The sequence below is a fragment of the Pipistrellus hanaki genome, assembly GCF_964339955.1.
Source record: "Pipistrellus hanaki genome assembly, chromosome: 18".
Taxonomy (NCBI): domain Eukaryota; kingdom Metazoa; phylum Chordata; class Mammalia; order Chiroptera; family Vespertilionidae; genus Pipistrellus; species Pipistrellus hanaki.
Window position 1 is genome coordinate 22,488,099 of NC_140520.1, and position 24,211 is coordinate 22,512,309.

Consider the following 24,211-nt stretch of genomic DNA (forward strand, 5'->3'; position numbering starts at 1 on the left):
CTGAAACCAAACTGGCTAGGGCTGAACGAAGTAGTTTTAGAAACCTGTATCCAACTAGTTCTTGACAAGCGTACAATAACCTGGTGATAAAATAGGAACTCGTTCCCTTTAAAAAACTATACATTCTTAAGCACTAGAAAATAAATTAATCAACATGGACATTTTATTTTTTTCAACTTTATAATTTTTACAAAACAAAAGGCAGTATCAAAAACAGCAAAGAGTTTACAGGATTTCTGCACCAGTTTTCACAGAAGTCAGTGATTACGGTGTCCAATGTAAATACGAAGCACAGGCGGATTTCCCTCTTGGTCATATGCACTCAGGTGGTTGGATTTGGAGCTACTGAATAACAGCTTTTTATAAGCACCGGTCATTTGTTTTGAGAACTGATTTGGTTTGTCCAACAAGTAAACACTTTTTGCTGTGTGTGGCATTTTCTTCTTTTTAAAAAACACTGAGCTAAAATACACGATGCGTGTGTGTTTGGATCTGAACCAAATCTTTTGAGGTCCTAATTCCCCTGAAGAACACTGAACACATTTATAGGGCGTATTCAACACTGGTTCTATACCGCAACAGGTTAAGGCAGCTATGTAGTTCTAAGGTAAGGTGACCAGATGTCCCGATTTTTAACAATTTGTCCTGTGTCCCATGGCGTTTTAAAAACGGAATGCGGGACAAATCGTTAAAAATCGGGACTGTCCTGCCAAAAGCGGGACATCTGGTCACCTTATTCTAAGGAAAACAGCATTTCATTCAGAGGCTGCCCAGAGTTTGAACTACATCACAGTTTCCACGTCCTTTCTGATGGGGAGGAGTTTTCCCACGTAGGGCCACATTATTGGAACAAAAGTTTTATGGTCAAGCCCAACAGGCTCTGGTATTTTATGGAACATTAGTGTCGAGCAAGACTCCTTGCTCTGGACCCTGGTGACCACAAAGAAATCGAGAGGCCATGATCGCTGGGTGCTGAGAGGAGGAATATACTTAAACTCACATAATCTGGAGGCGGACACAAAGCTGGAACTCGGCAGTGGTGTTCACCTACCACCGGTTCCAGAAACACGTTTTGCTTAAATAAGGGAAGTATGGTCCAGTTTTGTAATGTTAACAGCTGCCAGTCTCTCAAACATGTTTTTATAAGGGTATTTCCTGGCTGGCAATGAGTTAGGAAATCGGCATCAAATTTATCACTATTAGTCAAAAACAGAAACAAAACCCAAAAAACACCACCAACAACAAAAAAACCCACCAGCCAACAGAGGTGGTTAAACCTGGATGTAAATTATACTATGTACAGACTGGTATACGTATCACTGAAATAGTTCTGACAGCATGACACCTGTTGAAAAATTGCCTATATATTATCCCGATTTTCATGAAAGGAAAATGGATATGTGGTTTTCTTCTTTACAGATACGAAAGAGGAAGCAGGAAGGCAAAGCTGAGGGAAACAGATGCTACCCGAAGGGCAGTGGTGGCATTTGGTTGTTTTGGTCTTTGTACCAGCAACTCCCACACCCACAGGAGAAGCCCAGTTCCTGCTGGACTACACGGTTCTCCGGGCAGTCAACACCCGGACGATGGACCCCACTCCGCCAGCAGCAAGCGCCTGGAACAAACCAAATGTAAGTGTAGAGAAGCAATTCTCATACAGAGTGAAACGTTTTCCCTGAAGAAGGTTGAGTGCAGCTATGGATTTTGAACTCACTAATTTTCATAAATATTTCTTGAGCACCTATCATGCATCAGACACCGTTCTTGGCACTGGGGAAAATAAAACCCTTAGAGGCCCTGACCTCATGCACTTACGTTCCAAAGAGATACTAATTTACATTCTAGTAGTATGTTGTTTTCAAACAACAGTTTGTTCTTAAAGACCTACAGCATAATGTTCTTGCCTAAAACAGGTGCTCAAATATTCTGCTCTTATTCTCGGCAGAATAAATTCAAACTGGGATAAACCAATCTCTGGTCCATTTAGTCAGGATTTGTCAGATTTTTCTTCCCCAAGCTAAGCGTTACTATTTAATGGCTAAGAGCTTCAGAACTTTGACTTTACCTCGAAGAATTGGAAGTCATGATTAAGCATTAGAAATCTGAAACTCTGGCTTACTTGTGTTCTGAAAACACTGAGAACCTTTGTGTTTTGGGTACTGTGCTAGATGTTTGGGATACAAAAGTAAATAGAAACAGCACATTCTGGTCTACTTTGAAGAGACAGATATGTAAAAAGATTATTTTAATATTATATAATGTAATGTAATGTATGAGGTGACAGAGCTATGCTTTGGGCGCTATAAAAGCAGAGGAAAGCACATACCTAGCCTGAGGGTATAGAGAAATGTGGAATGAAATGTGGAATGGTCTGGTAAGGCTTCATGGAGAGAATGATACAGTAAATGGATAAGGAGGTGACAGACTGACATAAAGGATAAGGAGGCACTCAGGCAGAGAAGATCATGAGCAAGGCAGAGAGGTGTGAAACGTTCTGGTGTGTTCAGGGAAAAGGTAGGTCCCACTGGAGCATAAGGGGAAGAATGACACTAAGGTGAGGCTGGATTGGGAACCTGGACTTTATTTTTCAGGTGACTGACAAGGTAGATGTGGATTCTAGAGACATTCTGATGACCAGGTGGAGAATGGCTATGAGGGAGGCAAAACTGGTAGCTGGGAGGCCAGTCTGGGAAGTGATAGCAACAGATTGGGAGAGATGCTGTGAACAGCTGCATGGAAGATGTGTCTGGGTAGATGATTTGAGAAGCATTTAGGAGATAAGACTGGAAAAACACTGGTGACTCATGTTAGGGAAAAAAATGAAGCCTTAATATATGCCTCAATGCCGGTTTGGCTCAGTGGATATAGAGTTGGCCTGCAGACTGAAGGGTCCTGAGTTTGATTCTAGTCAAGGGCACAGGCCTGGGTGGGGGGTTTGATCCCCAGTGGGATCAATGATTCTTTCTCACCATTGATATTTCTCTCACTCTCTCCCACAACCCCCCTCGCTTTGAAATCAAGAAAAATATATTAAAAAATATGTGCCTCAATTTCCCCACTAACAAGAAATAATAACATCAATCTTTTTCTCCTTGTATTTTTATGAGGATTAAGTGCATTATTATTTTTTTTATTTTTAAAAAATATATTTTATTGATTTTGTACAGAGAGGAAGGGAGAGAGATAGAGAGTTAGAAACATCAATGAGAGAGTCATCGATCAGCTGCCTCTTGCACACCCCCTACTGGGGATGTGCCCGCAACCAATGTACATGCCCTTGACCGGAATCGAACCCGGGACCCTTCAGTCCCCAAGCCGACGCTCTATCCATTGAGCCAAACCGGTCTCGATAAGTGCATTATTATTTATAAAGAGTTGGCAGAGTGCTTGGAATACAGTAAGTGCTGAAGTAGTGTTGGCTATAACCCTGAGGCGATACTGGAATAGGTTACTTAGGTTTTAAAGCTGGCTCATCTTCTCTAAACTGAGGATGATAAAGAGGTTTACAGACCTCATAGAGCTGTTGTAAGGGTTAAATGAAATTATTCTCCAAATTGGTACCCAGAGTAAAGGGGAACTATTCATATTTATGCTGAAACAATGGGTTTAAACTGGGGCAATCCTGAGAAAACTGGGAGTATGGCTACCCTATCCATACATGTCAGCACATTTATTTGAGAGTGTGTGAGGGATAAAGTGACTAGAGAGAGGCTAAGCAGCAATTTTTACTACCTATTCTTACCTCACATGTGTGTATTTTCACTCAGAAAAAAAGCTTCTGAAAAACTGAGTTTTGGGAATTGTAAGGTGTTAGAGAATATACACCCGTTTTTTAAAACTGTGGTAAAATATATAATCCAAAATGCGCCATTTTTAAAGATCTTTAGATGTAAAATTCAGTGGCACTAATTATATTCATAATACTGTACAGACATCACCACTATCTATTTCCAATATTTTATCAGCCCAAACAGAAACTCCACCCCCATTAATCATTAACGCTTTATTTTGCCTTCTCCCCAACCCCTGGTAACCTCTTAACCTACTTTCTGTCTCTGTGAATTTGCCTATTCTAGATATTTCATATAAGTGGAATCGCAAAGCATTTGTCTTTTTGTGTTTGAATTATTTCACTTTGCATAATGTTTTCAAGGTTCATTCATGCTGTAGCATACATCAGAATTTCCCTTTTTTTTTGGATGAAAAAATTTGTATTTTATTCCATTGTATGCATGTACCACATTTTGTTTATCTGCTCCTCTCATTGGGTTGTTTTCACCTTGGGCCATTGTCAAATAATTCTTGATTTTTATTACTTATTTTATTTTCAAAGATTTGATTTAATTCAAAGTTCAAGATTATGTTTACTAAACAATAATAATTAAATAAAAGTGCTGCAAATCAGACTCTCTTAAGACCAACACTAGTAAGCATAAATCTAAATTTTTATTTTTAGGCATTTATTTGTAATAATAGAGATATATGACCAAGAAGTCAGAATTATTTTTAGACAAGAGTCATTGTTATTGTCTACTATGAAGGAACCAGTCATAGGGATTTATAATTCATGACTTACCTTTTCATGCCACTGCAATAACACAGCGCTGCTATTGTCAGAGGGGCTCTCAAAGCCTTTATAAATATACTTCATGAGGAGATCCACCCCGTTCTTGTCCAGGGACTGAACTGCCTTTTCAATATCATTAGCTTTAAAGGAGATGAGCACCTTCAAGACAATGCTGCCTGCCCGATCCTGAGGGTAAATAAGTAACAGAACAGTTAGACTTCTGTGTGTGGGGTTCCAGTTTTGCAAAGGCCGCCCTGAGGAGGTGACATGAAAGAGGAAACGGTGGGATATCTGAGGAAAGTATTTCAGACAAGAAAAGAACAAGTGCTGGGGCTGAGTCGTGGAAGAACAGGAGAGAGGATGTGGGGCGGGGGACAGGTCATACAGGCCCTGCAGGCTACTGTGGGGAACTTGGTCTTTCAGGGAAATGATGTTGGATGGTTTTGAGAACAGTGGTACGATCTGTCTGCCTTTTGAGCAGGATCACTTGGCTGCCATGTTGAGAATAAGCTGAGGTGGGGTGGGGGAGGGGTATCGGGGACAAGGCAGAAGCAGGAAGACCAGTGAGGAAGTTATTGCAGTAACACAGGCTGGTTCTGGCTAGCATGGTAGCAATGGAGATGGTCAAAAGTGGCCAGATTCCTGACATGGTTGGAGGTAGAGCAGAAAGGATTTGCTTAGAGACAGATGTGATAATCGACCAATTTATTCTATCCAGATTTTAAAAAATCTCTGAACCACCCTTCAGAAATAAGTTATTGATGAATCGTATTTTGAGTTTCATGTTTATAGGTAAGAGATCAGCAGAGAGCACTGGTGTGTGACTCACCTTCACCGCCTGACTCTTGGTGTTGATAGGGGGGTTCTTCAGGGCTGCCTGCAGGGCGGCTGTCATGTTTCCTGTGATGGAGGTTAAGGGATAGCAGCAAAGGGTGACCCTCAGGGAAGCAGCATTGCAACTACCAGGAACCATTGGCTCTAAAGACTGGACTTCATGCACAGAAAGAAAAATCACTATGGTCTCTATGTTCAATATTGGAAAACTCAACATTTTGTTTTCAGGTATGTCAGTCAAAGATCAAATACTGAAAACAAAAAAGGACATTAGATTTGTCTAATAAAGCAAAGACTTCCCTCCTTGGTTCTAATTATCAAATGAATATCTTACTAATCTCCCATCTTCTAATAAGACACACATGGAAATATTATTCAGTAATATTTATAAAATATTACTATGTATCAGAATTATCAGGCCCCAAAAGGAAACAGCCTAACCTCAACCAAAACATGTGATTCTAACTGGAAAAAACAAAGATCCAACTTTTCTAGAATTAATATTCTATATTAATTGACACGCTGGTAGAAAATGCTGGTAGATTAGCAATATGAATGACTTATACTAGTAATCTCTTGATATGGATAAAAAGAGGCATTATAGAACATATCCAATGACTGTTGGATGAGAACTCTGGGATATTTTCTCTCATATTTCATTAAGGCTATTCAGACTGTCTTAGGCCATACCTATTACATGTAGTTTCTCTTTGAAAGCACCAGTGTTAGCACATATGGCCAATCAGACTGTCAGAATGTACAGTCATTCCCCTAAAAGGAAAACCACACAGAGCTCACTTGTTCCTCCATCTGTGAGTGCCTGAACAGCATTTGTCTCTTCTCTTTGTAACAAGAGCAAAAAAGACAGTGTCTTTATATCCAGATCCACTATCTGGATAAAGCAGAACCACTGAGGGGTCATCTCATCTCATCTAAAATTAGTTTTGCAAAACATCATTCATTCATCACAAAGAAGGTTTTTAGACAGAATAATGTCCACCACTTATTTTCTGAAGAAAGAAAAACCTATGCTGGTGATAAGCTGTTATTTTCCAGGCTTACTTGACTTCTAGGGAAGCAGCCTTTTGCATATAGACGGGCTCATTTTTAAGACCCCAAACACTTAAAATATTTAAATAATTCAATGTAATAACAGCTGCTTGTAAAAGTTGTGGAAATGAAAGAAACATCTGTATGTTGATACATGTTGAAGGCTGTATTTTAGATGCCTTTAAGACCAAATGTAGTTCCTACCAAATATTATCACTCATCTATTTCCCCACTAGAATTAAATAGGCCATTGATGAGGAAAGTCTACAAAGCCTTCGTTATGAAAACACTCAAGCATAACTAGAAATGAGTGGATTTAGTAATTGACAATCTCTAAAACGACAGCTTTGGCTATTGAAACATTTACATTTTTCTAAAGGAGAGCTCATGCAAATGTTCAAGGTTATGAATATTCAAATATGCAAAAATTCAAACCCAGGAACTGACAGCCAAATTTTTTAACTGAAACGGTAACGACTTCATGATTATAAAAATGGGCTCTGCTTTGAACCAATAGCTCATCTTCTTCTATCTCATTCTCTGGGGTTTACTTTAAATATTTTTCAGGGATTTCCCCACATGCATGCATTCCGGCTCCTTTCTACTGCCTTTGTGCAGCGGGCAAAGCTTCCAAGCTTCCTTCTTGGAGTTTTGGTTGCTTTGGACTCACACCCCTTGCCCAGTTAACAAATTTAGCGCCAAATACCTTAAAAAAGAAAAGAAAAGAAAAATAAAAGCCTCCAGGCTGGAAGGACCGAGGGACTCATTCAGCAACCGCCCAATCTCGACCGGCAAGGAATTAACTATCCTAACGCTCCCAAAACAAAACCATCACAGCAAAAACAAAAATCACGGAAGGAAGATGCCCGTCCCTTCCCGTTATAAACTGCTGGAGCTAATATGACCCCAGAAAACAGCGTTCCCGGAGGAAAACGAAGCCCTGATCAGTCCTGACCAGCCCAGGTGCCGTCCCAGCGCCGCGAGGGCGCGGCCGGCGCAGCCAGTGTCCGGGAGGCAGGACCCGGGCGCAACCTGGGGCATCCCGGTGTGGAGGGTGCGCCGCCAGGCAGGTGTCTGAGGGGCTGGCTCCTGGGGTCTCGGAGAGCCCCGGTGACAAACGGAGAGCCCTGCCCTCTCAGGATGGGGGACCCCAGACACAGGATTCAGCCGCCGCGCCCGTTCCCCCAGGAGGGCCCGCCCCTTCCACCGACAGCAGCGCGGGGGTCCCAGGAGAAGGGCGGGCGGGGTGCGCGGAGGGATGGGGAGGTGGGGGGGGGGGTAAATGCAAGGATATTGCCGCAGGCAGGAGTCCACCTCGCCCTCGTCGGGCCCGACCTGCCCGTCGCCCCCATCTTCCTCGTCCACGAACTTGTTCTCGTCGTACTCATCCACGTCCACCTTCCGGAACCGGGCGGACGACACCGTGTTCTTCGACATCCCCGATCCCGAGCGGCGGCCAAGGCCTCCTCCTCTACCTGCGGTCTCTGGTCTCTATCTCGGCGAGCCAAGCCGGCCAAGAACCCGAAGCCCGGTGAAGCCTTCACTTCCCTCTTCCGCTCTGGGGCGTCGCCGGCAGCCCCGGCTCGGGCGGTTCTGGGCCTGCGCGCTGGCCACGCGCCTTCCGGGGTTCTTGCCCAGATCGAGCCTCCCACGCCGCCCGGCTCTCCCTCCGGGGAGCGGGGCGCGTGCGCGCGAGGGAGGGCGCGCAGGACGCAGCGCAGGCGCGGACTCTCCGCAGAGAAGGGGCGGGGCGGAGCTAAGGAGGCGGGGCAGAGGGCGGGGCCTAGGCGGTGCCGCGGAGAGGCAATTGGGCGTATCACCGAGTCACGTGATCCCCGGGGGGGTTTCCATAGAAACGCTTCTCTGCGGTCCAGTCTCTGAGGTCTCAGGTTGGCGGCGATGGACACTGGGGGCTGCGGGTGGCCTTGTATTTTGGCTATCGCCGCCGCCGCCGCCGATCTTCATCCGGGTCCTGCGTAAGGTCCGGCTGGGCCGGACCTGGCTGGGAGGTGGGATGGACTGGTTGTCAGACCAGGTCCCCTGCAGTTGGCAGGAGTATGGGGCGCAGTGATGCACGCCCCCGGGCGCCCGGCATCCTCCTCCTACTTGTCCGAGACGTTGCTGCTTCGGAGGACCTTGCGCTGCCCGCGCGGCTGCGTGCCCGAGTGGGGAGCCCCTTTCCCGGGCTTGGGACTGCGCTGCGTGCCCCGCGGGAGGTGCCAAGGACGGAGTCCAAAGGTCACTCTGTATCCGTTGGTGCTCAGTGACAGCACCGCGGCGGCACCTGCAGAACCCGAATTAGGTATCGTATCCATTGGGAGGGAGGGGAAGTGTCTGGGCACAGAGGGGTCGGGGCCAGCTGGCAAAGCTGGAGGGGGGGGTGAACCTGTGGTATGTGGGGTAAGGGGGTCGGTCATTGACATTTTAAAAGAAGTGGTTATATTTGGAGCAAGAATGCTAGAAAAGCTATGATATGGGCGAGTTACATTCTCCGGTGCTGAGGGCGAGCACAATGTGTAAGAAGGAGTGGAAACCAGATCTGTAAGATTTATATTTGTCATTTAAGATTTGTATGATTCCCTGTAGGCCAGCTTTTTATTTTATTTGACATCCCCGTTTCTGAGCGCAAGGCTCCTATTGAAGAGGGAAAGGCACTAAAACTGAGGAAATGGTAGTTGTGCTGCATATATAACAACGAAGTATAAATCTTTTCAGAATAAAATTAACTTGGACATTTGGCTGGACACAGATGGCTTTATGCTTTCCTGACATCCCATCAGATCTGGTTTAATTCCACCTCTAGCAGAAGGCCAGGTATTGCCCTGCTAAGGATCCCAATCCTTGGTTTCCTGTACCGAGTATATTGAAAAGAGCACTGGGCTTAGATTTAGAATTCTGGCTTGAGTCTTGACTCTCACTTGATGGATTTGATTGAGGGACGGCAGTTAAACTTCTCACTCTCAGATTCTTCACTGCTCAGTGGGGTTAACAATGTGTATGTAACAAGATTGTTCTGAGGGTAAGTAGGGGAAAGTGTTTTGCCGCTCTAAAATCCTACGTAAATATGAAATGCATGTTACCTGTATGCTGATTTTGGCACTATTTAATGAATTGCTTTCTGATCATTGTGTTTTCACCTTGCCCCCTGGAAGAGATGGAAGGATAATGGAGGGCAGAGGTTGTTTTATTTTTGTATCTTCCTTTGGGTCTGGAAGATACTCAGTACACTCAGGTACTCAATTATTCCTTGATGAATTGAATAAAATGTGAAAGGCATGGCAGTTTGAGAATCACACTGAGCATAATGAACCAGTAAAAAGAAAATAGGTCAATGTCAAATACTTGTTGGACATATATGCATACATATATGAAGGGAGAGGGAGGAAGGTAAAGAGGGAGGGAGGGAGGAAGAGAGAGAGAAGTAGAGACAGAGACCCCTCAGGAATGCATTTTCTTTGCTTAGGAGGAGGAAGTAACATGGCATTTTTCTTTTCCCAATTAAATTACTTTTCTAAAAGATATTGAGATGACAAAGCAACATTTCTTTTTTAAAAATATATATTTTATTGATTTTTTACAGAGAGGGAGAGAGAGGGATAGAGAGCTAGAAACATCGATGAGAGAGAATCATCCATCAGCTGCCTCTTGCACACCCCCTACTGGGGATGTGCCCGCAACCAAGGTACAGGCCCTTGACCGGAATCGAACCCGGGACCTTTCAGTCTGCAGGCCGATGCTCTATCCACTGAGCCAAACTGGTCTTAGCCAAAACAACATTTCTTGAAATTAACATTCAAGTTAATGAACAAACATGCTGGTAAAAAATCCCCTAATGACTGTCTTAAGACAGCAAAGGAAATTTTTTTCTACCTGTTGGTGGTCTTTATTTAAAAAAAAAAAGTCTTATACCAAAAGAATCAGATCATTACTATGGTGAATGATATTATATAACATAGAATAAATATTCCTAATATATTTTTTTCAGTTTCAATTTTTTGCTAACTTTAGTAAGAACTGAACAGATTATAGTACTTTTTGTTCTTCTAAATCAATATATTTTTGAAGAGAAAACTGAACATTGGAAGCACTGTGGAGAGCAAATGGAAACAAGAATCCAAGAGCTAACACATTGCTTCTCTTACATCTCTATTCTTTTGTATTAGGTCTTACTTAGGAAATTTCCTTCCTATCTCATTTTAGAACTGGGAAAGAATCGTGGAGTAAAAATCAACTTAAGGGAATAGAGAGGGTAATTTAAAAAAAATCGAGTTGCTCAAAGGTATAATTGTTTTTGATTGCTCGGAATTTCGCTCTGTATGTGTTAAATACAATTAATTCTCATCCACGTGATGTGTATTACATTTGAGATGTAATAGTACCCCAAAAATGTGCTTTTCCAATGCAGGGGTATTTTTATTGTCTCACACTAAATACCTGTACATAGTAGGTGCTCAACATTTCTATTTAATAAATTAATAACCTGACAAAATAATTTTGGAATCATATATAGAGATCAAGGGTTTTCCTTTTTTAAACCTCACTTGAAGATCCGAGGATATTTTTTCATTGAGTTTTTAGAGTGTGGGAGAAAGGGGAGTAGGAGGAAAGAGCGTGTGGGTGGGCAGATAGAGAGGGGGAAGGGAAAGATTGACCTCTGCTGGAGAGAGACACCTCAATTGGTCACCTCCCACTTGTGCCTAGGGATCGAACCTGCAACCCAGGCAAGTGTCCTTGACCTGGAATTGAACAGAACCCATCTGTCCTCAGGCCAATGCTCCAACCACAGAGCCAAACTGGCCTGGGTGAGATTGAGTATTTTTTAATCAACACCGTAATCACTTCCCTAAAGCATTAAGGAAATTTCTGTGTATGTGAAGAAACCTGTCTTTAATTATCATTTCATTAGAAAATATACATTATTCTACTTCCTTGCAGCTTACAAATTTCTTAAGTTAATCATGGTACTTCATTCATTGTAGATAACAGTATTCTCCCTATTTTAATTTTTCAAAGAAATGCTTATCCATCCTTGAAATAAAGGATCCATAGGGCTTTTAGACATTTTTTTTAATTGTGCAAATAACTTGGTTTGGTTCATTACTAAAGTAAGACTGAATCAGAATTTTGAGGTTAATGCTGCATGAGAGTATATAGCTTCTTTTTATTTTCTATGAAGATGCAAACAGCCGAAGATCATTTTAGTTAGAAAGTATTTTGATAAAATTATCCTATAATAGGTTTTTCCTTTCATACATTTTAATCCAAGTACTCTTATCTAGATTGTGCTTCTTTTCCCCAGACTTGCCACTAAATACTTTAGAAACCAAGACCTCAGATCCTGTAGTGTGGCAGGATTATTATTTGAAATGGCAGTGAACTCACTGTTAATCAAATATGTCAAAACGTGTTATAAATATAAAATGAATAAATTTCAGTTCTAGTAATGATTTAAATTCCTGCTTTTCTAGCAACATAATTACTACAATATAAAAATGTTTTTTTGTATATTACCTATAGACTATATTATGATTTAATGACTTTACTTAATATCAAATGAACTGGTTCTGTGTTGAAACCACCAACTTTCAAAACATCAATTTTTTGTGTGATTAATTTTAGCTTTACATAATTTTATGATTACATATTTAGGTAGAGTAATAGGATGGACTGTTTTACAGAGGGACCTTTATTTATATATCAGTACTTCAAAGACTGAAAAATTTAAATCTGTACTCCTGTATCAAGAAAAAATATTAATGCTAAATGAAAGAATAAATCTTGTGTGTTAAACATTTTTGTCAATGGCACTATATCTCTACTTTTTTTTTTACCTGCTTATAATAATATAAAGGGAAGCTATGGATTTAAAAATTTACTTATTCCATATTCCTTTCCATTACTGGGATCTGTTATTAATGATAACATTTCTTGTCACAATATACAATACAAGCATAATATTTGAGATAATAACAATTTACATTTTCTTTTGCAATACCCTGTTTTCTCGAAAATAAGACAGTGTCTTATATTAATTTTTGCTCCCAAAGATGCGCCAGGTCTTATTTTTAGGGATGTCTTATTTTTCCACGAAGAAGAATACGGTACACATTTATTGTTAAATGAAAATAAAGGAAATTTATTACCTGTATACTGTACAGTAGTATGGTAGTTGTCAACACAAACCTGACAAACTGTGAATCCTACAGTATCAAGAATTTACTCATTTATTCAATGACAATCATGTCATCATCTTCTGGAACATCATTATAACAATCCAATTCCTGAATTTTTCTGGTGTATTTCTTGTGACTCCATTTCTTTCAGAATCAGTGGACCAAATCTCTCATGTTTAGCCTAGGGGGGGCCTTATTTTCGGGGGATGCCTTATATTTCACTCAGAAGGAAACCTGTAAGTAGGTCTTATTTTTGGAGGATGTCTTATTTTCGGGGAAACATGGTATTTACATCACTTTTATTTTTCTTATCTTATTGCATATTGGGGAACGGTAGGCTTCTCTTCTTTGTTTCTGTTGTAATGGAAATATCTTTGGTATTTTACCAGTTTATATTTTCTATTGCTTTATGATCTTAGGCATGATGATGGAAATTATCAAATGCTTTTTGGGATGACCTAATGATAAAAATCATGTAGTTTTTGAGCTTTTAATTTATGAACTTAATGAATTATATTGCTATATTTTTCTGTACTGAACCATTCCCACATTTCTAGAGTAAACTCTCTTTGGTTACTATTTTACTTGCTTGTTAAATTCAAGTAGTATTTATTTTGTTTATATGATTTCAGAATCTATATGTATAAGTTTTTAAAAAAATATATTTTACTGATTTTTAATGAGAGGAAGGGAGAGAGATAGAGAGCTAGAAACGTCAATGAGAGAGAAACATCCACCAGCTGCCTCCTGTACACCCCCTACCGGGGATGTGCCCGCAACTGATGTACATGCCCTTGACCGGAATGGAACCTGGGACCTTTCAGTCGCAGACCCACGCTCTACCACTAAGCCAAACTGGTTTTGGCAGAATCTATATGTATAAGTTATACTGGTTCATAATTTTATTTCTTTGTGCTGTCTTCATGTGGTTTTGATGTTAGGGTTAGTCTAGCTTTGTAAGATGAATTGAGAAGATTTCCATCTCTTTTTTTTCTGTGCTCTGGAATAGTGTGAATAATAGAAAGTTTCTGTGCTATTATTTCTTTGAAAGTTACAGAATGGGCTCACCAAATTATCTGGGCTTGCTAATATTTTGTGAGGTAGATCTTTGATCATATTTATTTTCTGTGGTTATCGATTTGTTTGGCTTTCTTCTTCTCTTTGTCAAACTTAGAAGTTGTATTTTCCTAGTAAATCATACATTTCATCTAGATTGCCAATTTATTGACAAGAAGTTGCAAAAAATATTTTCTCAGAATTATTTTAGTTTCTTCCATGACCATGGAACAATGGCCTCTTCTCATTGCTACTATTAAATATTAAAGCAAAATATTAAAACCAACATTTTTCTCATCCTATCCTGATTGTCACAAATTCTAGAAACATACTTTTACTTTTTATAGAAAGTAGTCATCTCAGACTATAGTTTTGATAGAATTTGAAATATCTTACAATTCCTATCCTCTTTTACTATCATCCTGTTAATATTTTATTAATAATAGCAACCACTTGATGAGTGTTTATTGTTTGTTAGACACTTGGTTAGCAAGCTCTTTATTGTACTTATTTTATTTAACCATTTGTACACCATAAGCTTCTATAGACGCCAGTGGCAGACTTTTTAAAATTAAATTCAAGATATTGCGTGGCAGTTAACTGGTTAATCCTCAGATTAGCTCGAGGGCCTAGGAATTAAGTGCTCCCATTTTATGAATGAGAAAATTAAGGCTCAGAGAGATTAGGTCACTCAGCCAATGATAGCTAGCCAGTAGCAGACTGGTATGAGAAACAGAACAAATTTTGAAGCTTTTGTTTTTAATCACTTCTTAGAACTGTTAGTCTGGTAAATGCCCTGTTAGAGCAGATAGAGTTGAAAGGAACCTTAAAAATGATATTGCTTACGACTCTTGTTTTACAGACAAGGACATAGAAGCTGCTTGCCCAGGGCCATGTATCTTTCTGCTCTTTTAATAGTCTCTTGTTTAAGGCTTGACAGTATTGGCTTGGACTCATGACTTGTCTAACATTCTTCTTCCTAGCCTCAGTACAAAAATTTAACTGCCTGAACACTTTTCTGTAGTTCAGGCAGCATTTCTCTCTTTGTTATATACCAGGTTCATATTTGAAATACCTGTCTAGTAGGATTGGATTAAATGAGTTATACATGTAAATGCTTAGAAAAGAACATGTAGCTCTCAGTAAATGTTAGGTAGTAATAATATTATTTTACAAGTTTTAATTAGTATAGGTTTATCATGCAGCTTTCCTTAAAACTCTTGGAAATCAGGTGAATAACATTTCATGTTGTGAGTTAAACATTTTGGTTTGCATGCACTAATGAATCAAAAAAGAGATGTAACAACAGTTAATGAGATAGGATTTGTTCCCAGGCCAGCAGGATTAAATTGTAGCTTGATGAACATTCTGGGCCCACCTACTAGTAAACACTGTCCATGGACAGGTGCCCTGGTGTATATCACACTGTTTCATTTCAAGTGGCAGATGTCTAACCCTGGGAAGCAGAGACTGAAAGCATTAACATTTGAATCACTTAATGAGCTCTTCTAAACCTCAAAGTAAACTTCTAATTATAGTAGCTGCTCATGTAGTTTATCTGCATGGTAAAGCTGTCAAGGTTGGACAACTTGAATATGTGGTTGCATATCCAGTTGTCAGTCTCACTGGAAATCAGTACATTAGCTTTCTGCTTTTACGTGCTATTCTTGGAAGCTCTGTTAATCCAGATCTGCTCCTGGTTAATAAATCCATTCTCTCTGTATTGACTAAATAGTAGCTGAACTTACAAAACTGAGAGTCAAACCCGGGACCATGTTGGATTTAGCAAGGTAATGATTCCCTCCCCCACCCTACTCAGTGTCTTGGGCTATACTTTCCTGCCTTTTTTTAGATCTCTCAGTAACATTCCTCTCCCTAGCCCCAGTCTTATCTAACTAGTATAAGGTTTAAATGCCCCAAGCACTTTTCTATTGTTCTTGCAACATCTCTCCTTTTGTTATATACTTGGTATCCAGGTTCACATTTGAAATACAAATTCATCATAAATTTCAGACCTGTTTCTAACTGGATCCTTTGTAGCTTGATTGATATTGTGGTCTTCTTTTTGTGAGGTAAACATTTTGGGCGGCCTCTCCCACTGCAAGAAGCTTCAGAATCGCTCCCGGGCCTCCCAGACTTGCTGACGCCATTAGCGGAGTCGTCCACCTGGATCTACTCTGATAGTGATCTGCATTTGTCATGTTGGGGTCTTTTTTTTTTTTTTTTTTTTTTTTTTTTAACTCTACACCTCAAATGGTTTTATGATCTACTAAACTTTAAAAGTATCTCTTTAAATAACAATTAATATATATCCAAAAAATAATTATCCTATATACACTGAATGGCCAGATTATTATGATCTTGAACGTACAACAATCTGGCCGCTCAGTGTGTGTGTGTGTGTGTGTGTGTGTGTGTGTGTGTGTGTGTATGTGTGTGTGTATACATGGGTGGTTGGCCAGCCTGCCTGCTGGTCAAACTCCTTGTCAAGGGGACAATTTGCATATTAGCCTTTTATTATATAGGATATACACTGAGTGGCCAGATTATTATGTGTTCAGAGATTATAATAATCTGGCCACTTAGTGTAATAAAGAGGTAACATGCAAATTGACCCTCACGCCATCACAAGATAGTGGCACGCACAGTGGAGGCTGGTTTCCTGTAACACAAGATGGCTGCACCCACAGTGGAGGTGGGGTGATCAGCAGGGACCTAAGGCTGCGTGGTGCCGGGCCAGGGCAGGGGACCTGAGGCTGTATTCCCTGCCCACCTGGCAGGGCTTGACTGGTGACCTCGGGCTGCACCCTCTGCTCAGCAGGGCTTGATGGGGGACCTCAAGGCATGCCCCTTTCCTGGTGGGACTTGATGGGGGACCTCAAAGTACACCCCTTGCCCTGGTACTGGGCCTGGGGACCTCAGGCTGCACCCTCTGTCCTGGGCTGGGGGACCTGAGGCTGAACTTCAGGCTGCGACCCCCACCTGACATGCTCTGGGGAACCTGAGGCTGTGCCCTTCGCCTGGCTGTGCCTTCTGCCCGAGGGGCTTGTTGGGGGCCTTGAGGCTGTGCCCCCCGCCCAGTGGAGCTTGATGGGGATGGAGCTGGCCGGGTCTGGATCTCACCCAATAGGGATGGGCCGGCTGGATCTGGGGCTTGCATGATTTTGAGGTGCATGCGGGTGGGTGGGGACTTGACTCTGGGTCTTACGGCGTGCCCCAGACTCTGACAGGAGGAAGATTTCCATACACATTTTCTTTCACCTCTGCCACTTCTATTATAGAGAAAGGGAAAATAGAAATATCAAAACATTTCCTCTAATTCATTCCCTTTTAATGTGCACAAATTTTGTGCACTGGGCCGGTAGTATTCCAATAAATCTATAAAAAATTTCAGGTTAACAATAGAAATTTCTTTTAATTTTTAAATTTCTTTTAATCATAACAGACATTCCTATTTTAAACATTTTTCTTTTCTTTTAAGAGGGAAGTGAGGCAGCAAATGTGATTTAATGCACATGCTCATAGGGTTAAAGAGCACTCCTAAAAGTGTGTTTTGAACGAGAGTTTAAGACATGGAATAGATATGCACTGGTGAAAAAGAAGTGGTCAGAAAAAAAGGGAAGTAGAACCAATTATGCACTGGGGAGCTATGTCAGAAGGAGGAATGATGCTAACAACAACAACAAAAATATGTTCATTGCAGGAGAGTTAAGTGGCCACGTGGCTGGAATGGAGAAGAGATGTCGGGGAGCAGGGATTGGTAAAGTTCTAAGATGTGGATTCACAGCTTTGCTACCCATATTTTGACTGAATATGGTGCTAGATCCTAAAGGGAAACTAAATACGTGAAAGAGACAGCACTTGACATATAGGAATTTGCAATCTTGCTGATGAGACAGGCAACAGGTTGGCAGAGGAGTAGCCTTGAAAGCCAGTGAGAGGGGCGTGGATATTACGTGGTGTGTGAGGGAAGGAACCTTGGAGAGTCTCATGTGTCACCTGCCTCTATCATCCACTCAGGAGGCATAGGTGTGAGCTGGGAAAGATCAAACCCAGCACATGGCTACATTTCAAAAATCAATTTTTGTAGCTATAGCTAATCAATTAGCAAAAGAGCTTTCCCCCCACACAGAAGTATTTTGAACCACTTTCGGGAAAAAAAAAAAAGGCTGCCTAAAATCTTCTGTCCACAACGAATAAGTAATGGAAAAAAATCACTGGTTTGCTTTTGCAAACAGTACTGAGTGTCAGTAACTTCAGGCTGTTTTCCAACTTTATAGTAAATTTTAGTACTGAAACAAATTTAGGAAGCTATTTGGTCCATGGGCATTTTCAGTGGCAAGATGATATGGGTAGACCGAAATAATGACATTTACACCAAAATATTAGCATGGTACTAATGGCTCCACTTGGGTACTGCCATTTTCAAAATAAAGGAAAGATAATAAGTTGCTTATAGAAACATTTTGAATTATGTTTAAAATAGTGTAGCTTTATAATAGTTAAGCTGGTACATAATTCAGGTTTTGCCTATAGTGTATCATACCTAAGAGAGAAAGTTTCCAGATTCCTGTTGGCTGTCTTCTAAGTCTTCCAGTAGTTGTTTGCAGGAATGTCGATTTTATTTCTTCCCTTTCTTTTTCTTCTTCTTCTCATCTGCTTTGCTGCTGCTTCCAGACTGTTCTGTGATTGCCATCGTCTCCACTGGCATTGCCATGGGAAGCCTTCTGAGCGCCTTGGCTTCCTGGGATGATGTCATCGGAGGCATATTTAAATGCCGTACAATATTCCTGGGTTTATACGGGCTTTGACCCACATGGATTGGCGGGAGGTCTCTGAAAGGCACCAGCACAAACACGACAGGAACCCTGAGGTCTGGTGCCAGATTGGCCTGTGGTTGCCCACTTGTCACTTGAGGAGACTGTCCAGGAAAGGCACTGATGAAAGAGTAGCTTTCCAAGGCCGCCTGGGCTGTTACATTCGGGTCTTCTCTTGCCTGGGGGAGGACCTCCGTGAAGTAAGGTTTCACGCCTGTGATGGCATTGATTTCATACGCATTGTGCCTGTCCGCCAGTGCTCTCCCAGTCCAGATGGGCTGGGAAGCAGCTGATCCCAAGACACCGCTCACAAAGCTGTTGAGGAGAAAATGCCAGATCCCACCACTTATTGGGCTCAAAGTGACCTTCGGCCAGAGACTAGCTAGGCTCCGGAGAGCTTCACGGTTCCAGGCCGAGGCAGGGAAATCGGGGTCAGTGTGATAGAGCTGAGAGAAGTAGATACTGAGAGTGACATCTGGGTACGTTGTCAGGAAACTGTACATCTTGCTGATGCAGCAGTGGTCAGCTTCGTTGCAAGGGGAGTGGGTGGAATACAGAATGATATGCCGGATGCCGTTGTTATTGTATATGGCCCAGTCAAAATAACCATTCGTCTCAAACAGCATTGATTCTGGATGGGTGTTATTTGTAGTGCAACTGCTCGCGTGGCCCTTTTGCACCAGGCTCCCAGTAGAAGTTTTCAGTTCATAAAATGTGAGGTGTCTTGTTTGAGGATAGGGTAGTCCATAAGGGAACCCAAAAACCTGATAAAATTCTGTGTAGGAAACTCTTGCTTCTTCGCCTGTCCGAATGTGGTAAGGACAATTAGAGCAATCTAGAGAGAAGCTTAGCCAGTAATAAGGTTTTACTATGGTTCCACGACTTGCTAGGTATTCCTCATATAATGGCTCCATTGCTAGTTTTAGCGTCTTCTAGCTGGAATCCTAAGCAAGGGAGAGAGAATATATGTAAAACCAGTGCAGGAAGAACTACAGACAGCGCCTTAATTTACTGAGTCATATTTTTCTTTAAAGCAGATGGTGTAATAACCATGGTAGTATTTTGAGTCTAAAGGATAATGATATATATCCATAGATTAGAAAGCTCAGGATTCAGCTTTATTGAGACTCCTAAGAAAGAGGAGGAGGCAAAAGAGAAAAGCGTTATACATTACCTGTTTCATAGATTCTGAGGCAGTAGAGCAAGTTCTAGAAACAGACTTGTTGCAAATCAGGGCCTTGTCACTTACCAGCTAAATGATTTTTGGCAAGTTATTTAACATCAGGGGGCTTCTTTGTCTGTAAAATGAGGCTCAGAATAGTTCCTATCCCATAAGGTTATCTTGAAGATCGAATGATAGATAAACATACAATGCTTCACTATGGGATACAACATGTAGTCAGGTCTTGATAAACACTTAGCTCTCAATAGTAATAGTATAAGTCCTAGGGTTATGTAGATGATTCTTGTTTAGGGAAGTCCAAATAAATAAACAGGGGTTTTGCATTTGTTTGTAATGTTCTTTGTCTCTTTTCCAAATATGATAGTGTCTAGCATATCATGCAGAGGTGTTGCATGTGCTTGCATCTCAAATCAGCTATTTCTTCTAATCATCCTATATAATAAAAGGCTAATATGCAAATGGACCGAACGGTGGAACGACTGGTTGCTGTGACAGGCACAGACAACCAGGGTACAGACGCTCAATGTAGGAGCTGCTCTCTGGTGGTCAGAAAACTCCTACAGGGAGAGTGCTGCTCAGCCAGAAGCCCTGAGCTGGGCTCACAGCTGGTGAGTGCAGAGGCCGTGACGGTAGCATGTCCTGCCTCCGTGGTGGCATTAAGGATGTCTGACTGCTGACTTAGAAATCTCCTGAGAGCTCCCAGACTGTGAGAGAGCACAGGCCGGGCTGAGGAACTCCCCCCCCTCCCCCCCCCCTCCACCAACTGGGCTTCTATTAATAGTTGACAATAAGTTGGAAGTGATTATCCTTTGGGGAATATGATCATGGAATCTCATGGTAGTTGCTAGAGACTTCTTCTTTTTTTTTTAATATAAGTATTTTTTTTTCTTTTTAAAAAAATTATTTAAAGTATTATGTATAGTAGTACATATATCTCCTTTTATTTCCCCCTATTGACCTTCCCTTAGCCCCTCCTACCCTGTTGCATGCCCTCATCCCACCCCCACCAGAGACTTCTTGTAGAAGTCCCAGGTGAGTATTCTTTGGGTCGTAGATATGCATTCATCAACATTTGAGCGTTTTATTTCCAGTGGGTGGGTCTTGTTAGAGCAATTTGGAAACTTTACTCTTCTAAAAGCAATAGGGTTTTTAGGATATTTCAGATAGTTTCTGGGATGTTAAAATTGAACTGTTAAGATCTTTAGGTAATTATTTTTCCTTTAAAAATATTTCTTCAGTTATCAGTATTCCAAAGCAACAACATAGGCATTATAATATAGTTTAAAAATATTGTAAAATAACTTTTTATTATGTAAGTATTACATGTTCCTTGTAGAGTTTTTTGTAATATAGATACATAAAGGAAAAATAAAAACTCATGACAGTTTGTATCAGTTTCCATTTCCATTACCATTGACAGGTCCATTCCCTCCAGTCTCTTTGCTACGTGTGCTTGTTATGCCCAACATAAATAAAGCCATGTTTTATGTTTGCTTTTTCACTTAGTATTGTGTCATGAACATTTTCCTATGTAGTTAAAATTCTTCAAAAAGCACAGTATCCACACCTAATTAGTGTCTTATTACATAACGATAGCGTTCAGGTTCCTGCCTATTGTTATTATAAGTAACACTTTGATGAATATTTCTTTAAATAAATCGTTCATATAACTGACTCCTTTCTTTAATGTAGATCACTAGAAGTCATATTACTAGATCAGACTTTCTCACATGACTTCCTAGGAGAATTACATCCTCAGATCCCCTCAGTCATTGCTGTATTTATCTCCAGACTGAGACCTGCAGAGTTCTGTGTATAACCCCATCTTGGGCAGAAAATATTTTAGGGCCTCAATCCAGCTCTAGATGGAATGTGACTTTACTCATGTCACCATCATCCTAATGGCCAGTCTCTCAGCAGTAACCCTGGGCACCTCGCCCATTATACTCCAGACTCCTCCCAACCTCTGTCTTGTCAACTTAGTCCGCAGGATTGGGGGGTTGCCTCAGTTTCCTCCTAAGCGTTGCATTTTCCTGCTGCAACGGAATTCCTGCCCCAAGGCTTCTTAGACCTGGCACAGCTTTTCCTCGGGGCCCTGGACTCTTTCTGCTTAACCCTTGGCAACAGGCGGACCCCCTGGGACCTGACCCCATCTCACCCTGATCCTGAGCGTTATTTTCTCTCAGCATCCCTGCTCTCTCGGACTTACCCATGGGACTGGGTCTTTCTGAATATCAAAACTTGCTGAAACCAAGCCCAAAGGCTCACTCTCTTTTGACCACTGTGCCCTGGATCTGGCCTGCCATTGGGTGGCACACCTAATATCCAGGTTACTACTCAAATTACAATTTCAATTCACCCATAGAAACTTACAGATGGATTTGGCTACAATATCATGGAAATGGTACCAAGAGGCCCCTTTCTGCTTTTTTTTGGGGGGGGGGGGGGGCGGGGGCGGGGAGGCGTAGTGGTGAGTGGAGTTAACTCTATATAATGGTCCCAGAATTACCCTTTAGGGACGCAGAGGTCTTTGTGTCTTTTGAGATAAAGGCTGCCTGGAAACCCCAGCACTTCCCCTTGGCACTCTTCCTCTCCTGCGGCTGTTTTAGCAGTGGATGGCGCGCCATTACCATCTGTAAGGAGGTCTGAGGACCGCCGCCTTCCTGTGTCAGGGAAGGAGCTCTGGAGTTTCCTTCTTGCTGATAGTGAACTCTTCAGTGTCACCCAACCGTGACTCCCTCTTGGCGAGGTCTTCCCTTTTTCAGTCTTCATTTGGGGTTGTTCTTTGATCTCTCTCATCTGAAGAGGAGCCCCTTTGAACTCCTGGCACCATTTGTGGTTCATATCAATTAGCCACTGACCACAGACTGTCTTGTATTGTTAACTTTTGGTGTCTGGCCTTTCATTCTCCCCTAATCAGGCAGAGACATGCTCTGGTGGGCCCAGGACCTATCTCAGGAACCTTGATTGGTCAGAGGGGGTTGGCTAAGACTTGTTTCCCCAGCATCCTGTGTCCTATCACCTAGTCCTTTTCTTTCTTTTTAAAAAAGTAAACTTTATATGGAGTTGAGAAGAGATAAACCAAAGAATTTAAGTACTTGTATGCATAGCCCATGGATATGTGCAATAGGGTAGTGAAGACCTGGGTGTGTGTGTATGTGTGTACGTGTGTGTGTGTGTGTGTGTGTGTGTGTGTGTGGTGAATAGGGGCTGGGAGAAAGGTAAAGGGGGAGGGGAATGGGATATATCTGTAATACTATCAACAATAAAAATATATTAAAAATAAATCTTTATTGTTGGAAATATTACATACGTTCCTACCCCTCTTAACCCTTTCTAGCCTGTCCCCCTTCCTCTTCCCCCCCCACCCCCGCAGGTCTATGGGCAGTGAGGAGCAGAGACCTGCATAACCAGCTCTGTCATCCGGTTGTGAGTGGCCCCTGCACTGCGGCCTGCCGTGGGAGGGCGGCTTGCCTGACTTTACCATAAATGAGACAATCTGCTGTATTTCACCAGCTAGGATTCGCCCGCGAGCACTGCTAACGCACAGTGTGCACTGGAGTAACGGGAGAACGGCGTTTGCCTTTCCCAATCTGTGCGCAATCTGGTAGCAGCTAAAAACAAACGCTAGCAATTATAATTACCGTCATTTTGTCTCCAGGCTTGGATCACACTCCAGGTGTTCCGGGAGATGGTCCATTTTCTTCTCTTTCCCTCTTTAAATTTGAGGCCCTGTTTCCAACAGCTTCAGACGGCAGTTGTACTGTAGAGATTCACCTTCCGTATCGGTTCAGGACTCTCTCACGCTGCGGTGTGTCTGTTAGTTCACTTGAACTTTGCTGTCCCAAGTTAGAAAGAACTTGCCGAGGTGTGGCTGCTTCTAAGAACACTGTTGAATTGGTGCCATGGTAACGTTTGCAAAGTAGCTACTGCTAGGATACAGCGCTGACACTTAGTACTTTATTTGCATTTCAAACCACCTGCTCCAAAGATGAAAATATCTGTGAACACATATTCCCAATCTGGATAAAAGTGTAGCATTTGACTGCTTAACTGAACTTGGCCTCCCCCATCCCCTGGCTGTGAGAATCAAGTACTGAGGTCATGGGTCTGAGCACCTCTGTCCTGACCTATATCGGCTCCAGGCTTGGTATCTGGACAAGACCTGTTGGCTCTGTAGCCTGTGGAGGCTCCAGGGCCTCTCTTTAGAGGTTTCCCTTCGGGGAGAGGAAGCAGACTTGACTTCCCCAAAGGGGGAGGCGATCTCTCCTAACAGAAGCACAGTGCCCGAAGGGGGAGCTCTTTATTTTGCCCAAACCTGGGTTATTATGCACCAGCAGTGTCCTTCCTCCTCCATGTTCCCCCTGGGAGGCTCTTGCTGGTGATACGTGCTTGGTTCCCTCCAGGATAAGACGCAGGTGTGGCCCTTTCTCTGCGGCTGATGGGAGAGCCACTCGTCTTTGTCTGTTCTTTCCCCTGCCCCTTCATCTCCACGCCTTGTCCTAGGACACTAGACATGTGGTTCGCCATG

General features: G+C 42.1%; 3 protein-coding genes across 3 annotated transcripts in view; 1 reads left to right on the top strand and 2 right to left on the bottom strand.

Moving 5' to 3' along the window:
• Positions 1–145: 145 nt before the first annotated feature.
• On the bottom strand, positions 146–8,123 carry ARPC5 (actin related protein 2/3 complex subunit 5). The gene is made up of 4 exons (XM_084865269.1): positions 7,745–8,123; positions 5,397–5,468; positions 4,577–4,753; positions 146–1,615 (listed from the first exon to the last, which is right to left on the bottom strand). The coding sequence occupies exons 1-4, from the start codon at positions 7,886–7,888 to the stop codon at positions 1,553–1,555; spliced, it is 456 nt and encodes a 151-aa protein (XP_084721395.1). The 5' UTR covers positions 7,889–8,123; the 3' UTR covers positions 146–1,552.
• Positions 8,124–8,346: 223 nt separating this feature from the next.
• RGL1 (ral guanine nucleotide dissociation stimulator like 1) overlaps positions 8,347–24,211 on the top strand; it is a 216,103-nt gene continuing 200,238 nt past the window's right edge. The window contains exon 1 of the mRNA XM_084866584.1: positions 8,347–8,753. The gene's annotated coding sequence lies outside the window, so the exon portion shown is untranslated. The remainder of the gene's footprint in view (positions 8,754–24,211) is intronic.
• APOBEC4 (apolipoprotein B mRNA editing enzyme catalytic polypeptide like 4) lies at positions 18,302–23,498 on the bottom strand (the record flags this gene model as incomplete). Its single annotated transcript, XM_084866597.1, has 2 exons — positions 23,325–23,498; positions 18,302–19,441 (listed from the first exon to the last, which is right to left on the bottom strand). The coding sequence occupies exon 2, from the start codon at positions 19,409–19,411 to the stop codon at positions 18,302–18,304; it is 1,110 nt and encodes a 369-aa protein (XP_084722723.1). The 5' UTR covers positions 19,412–19,441; positions 23,325–23,498.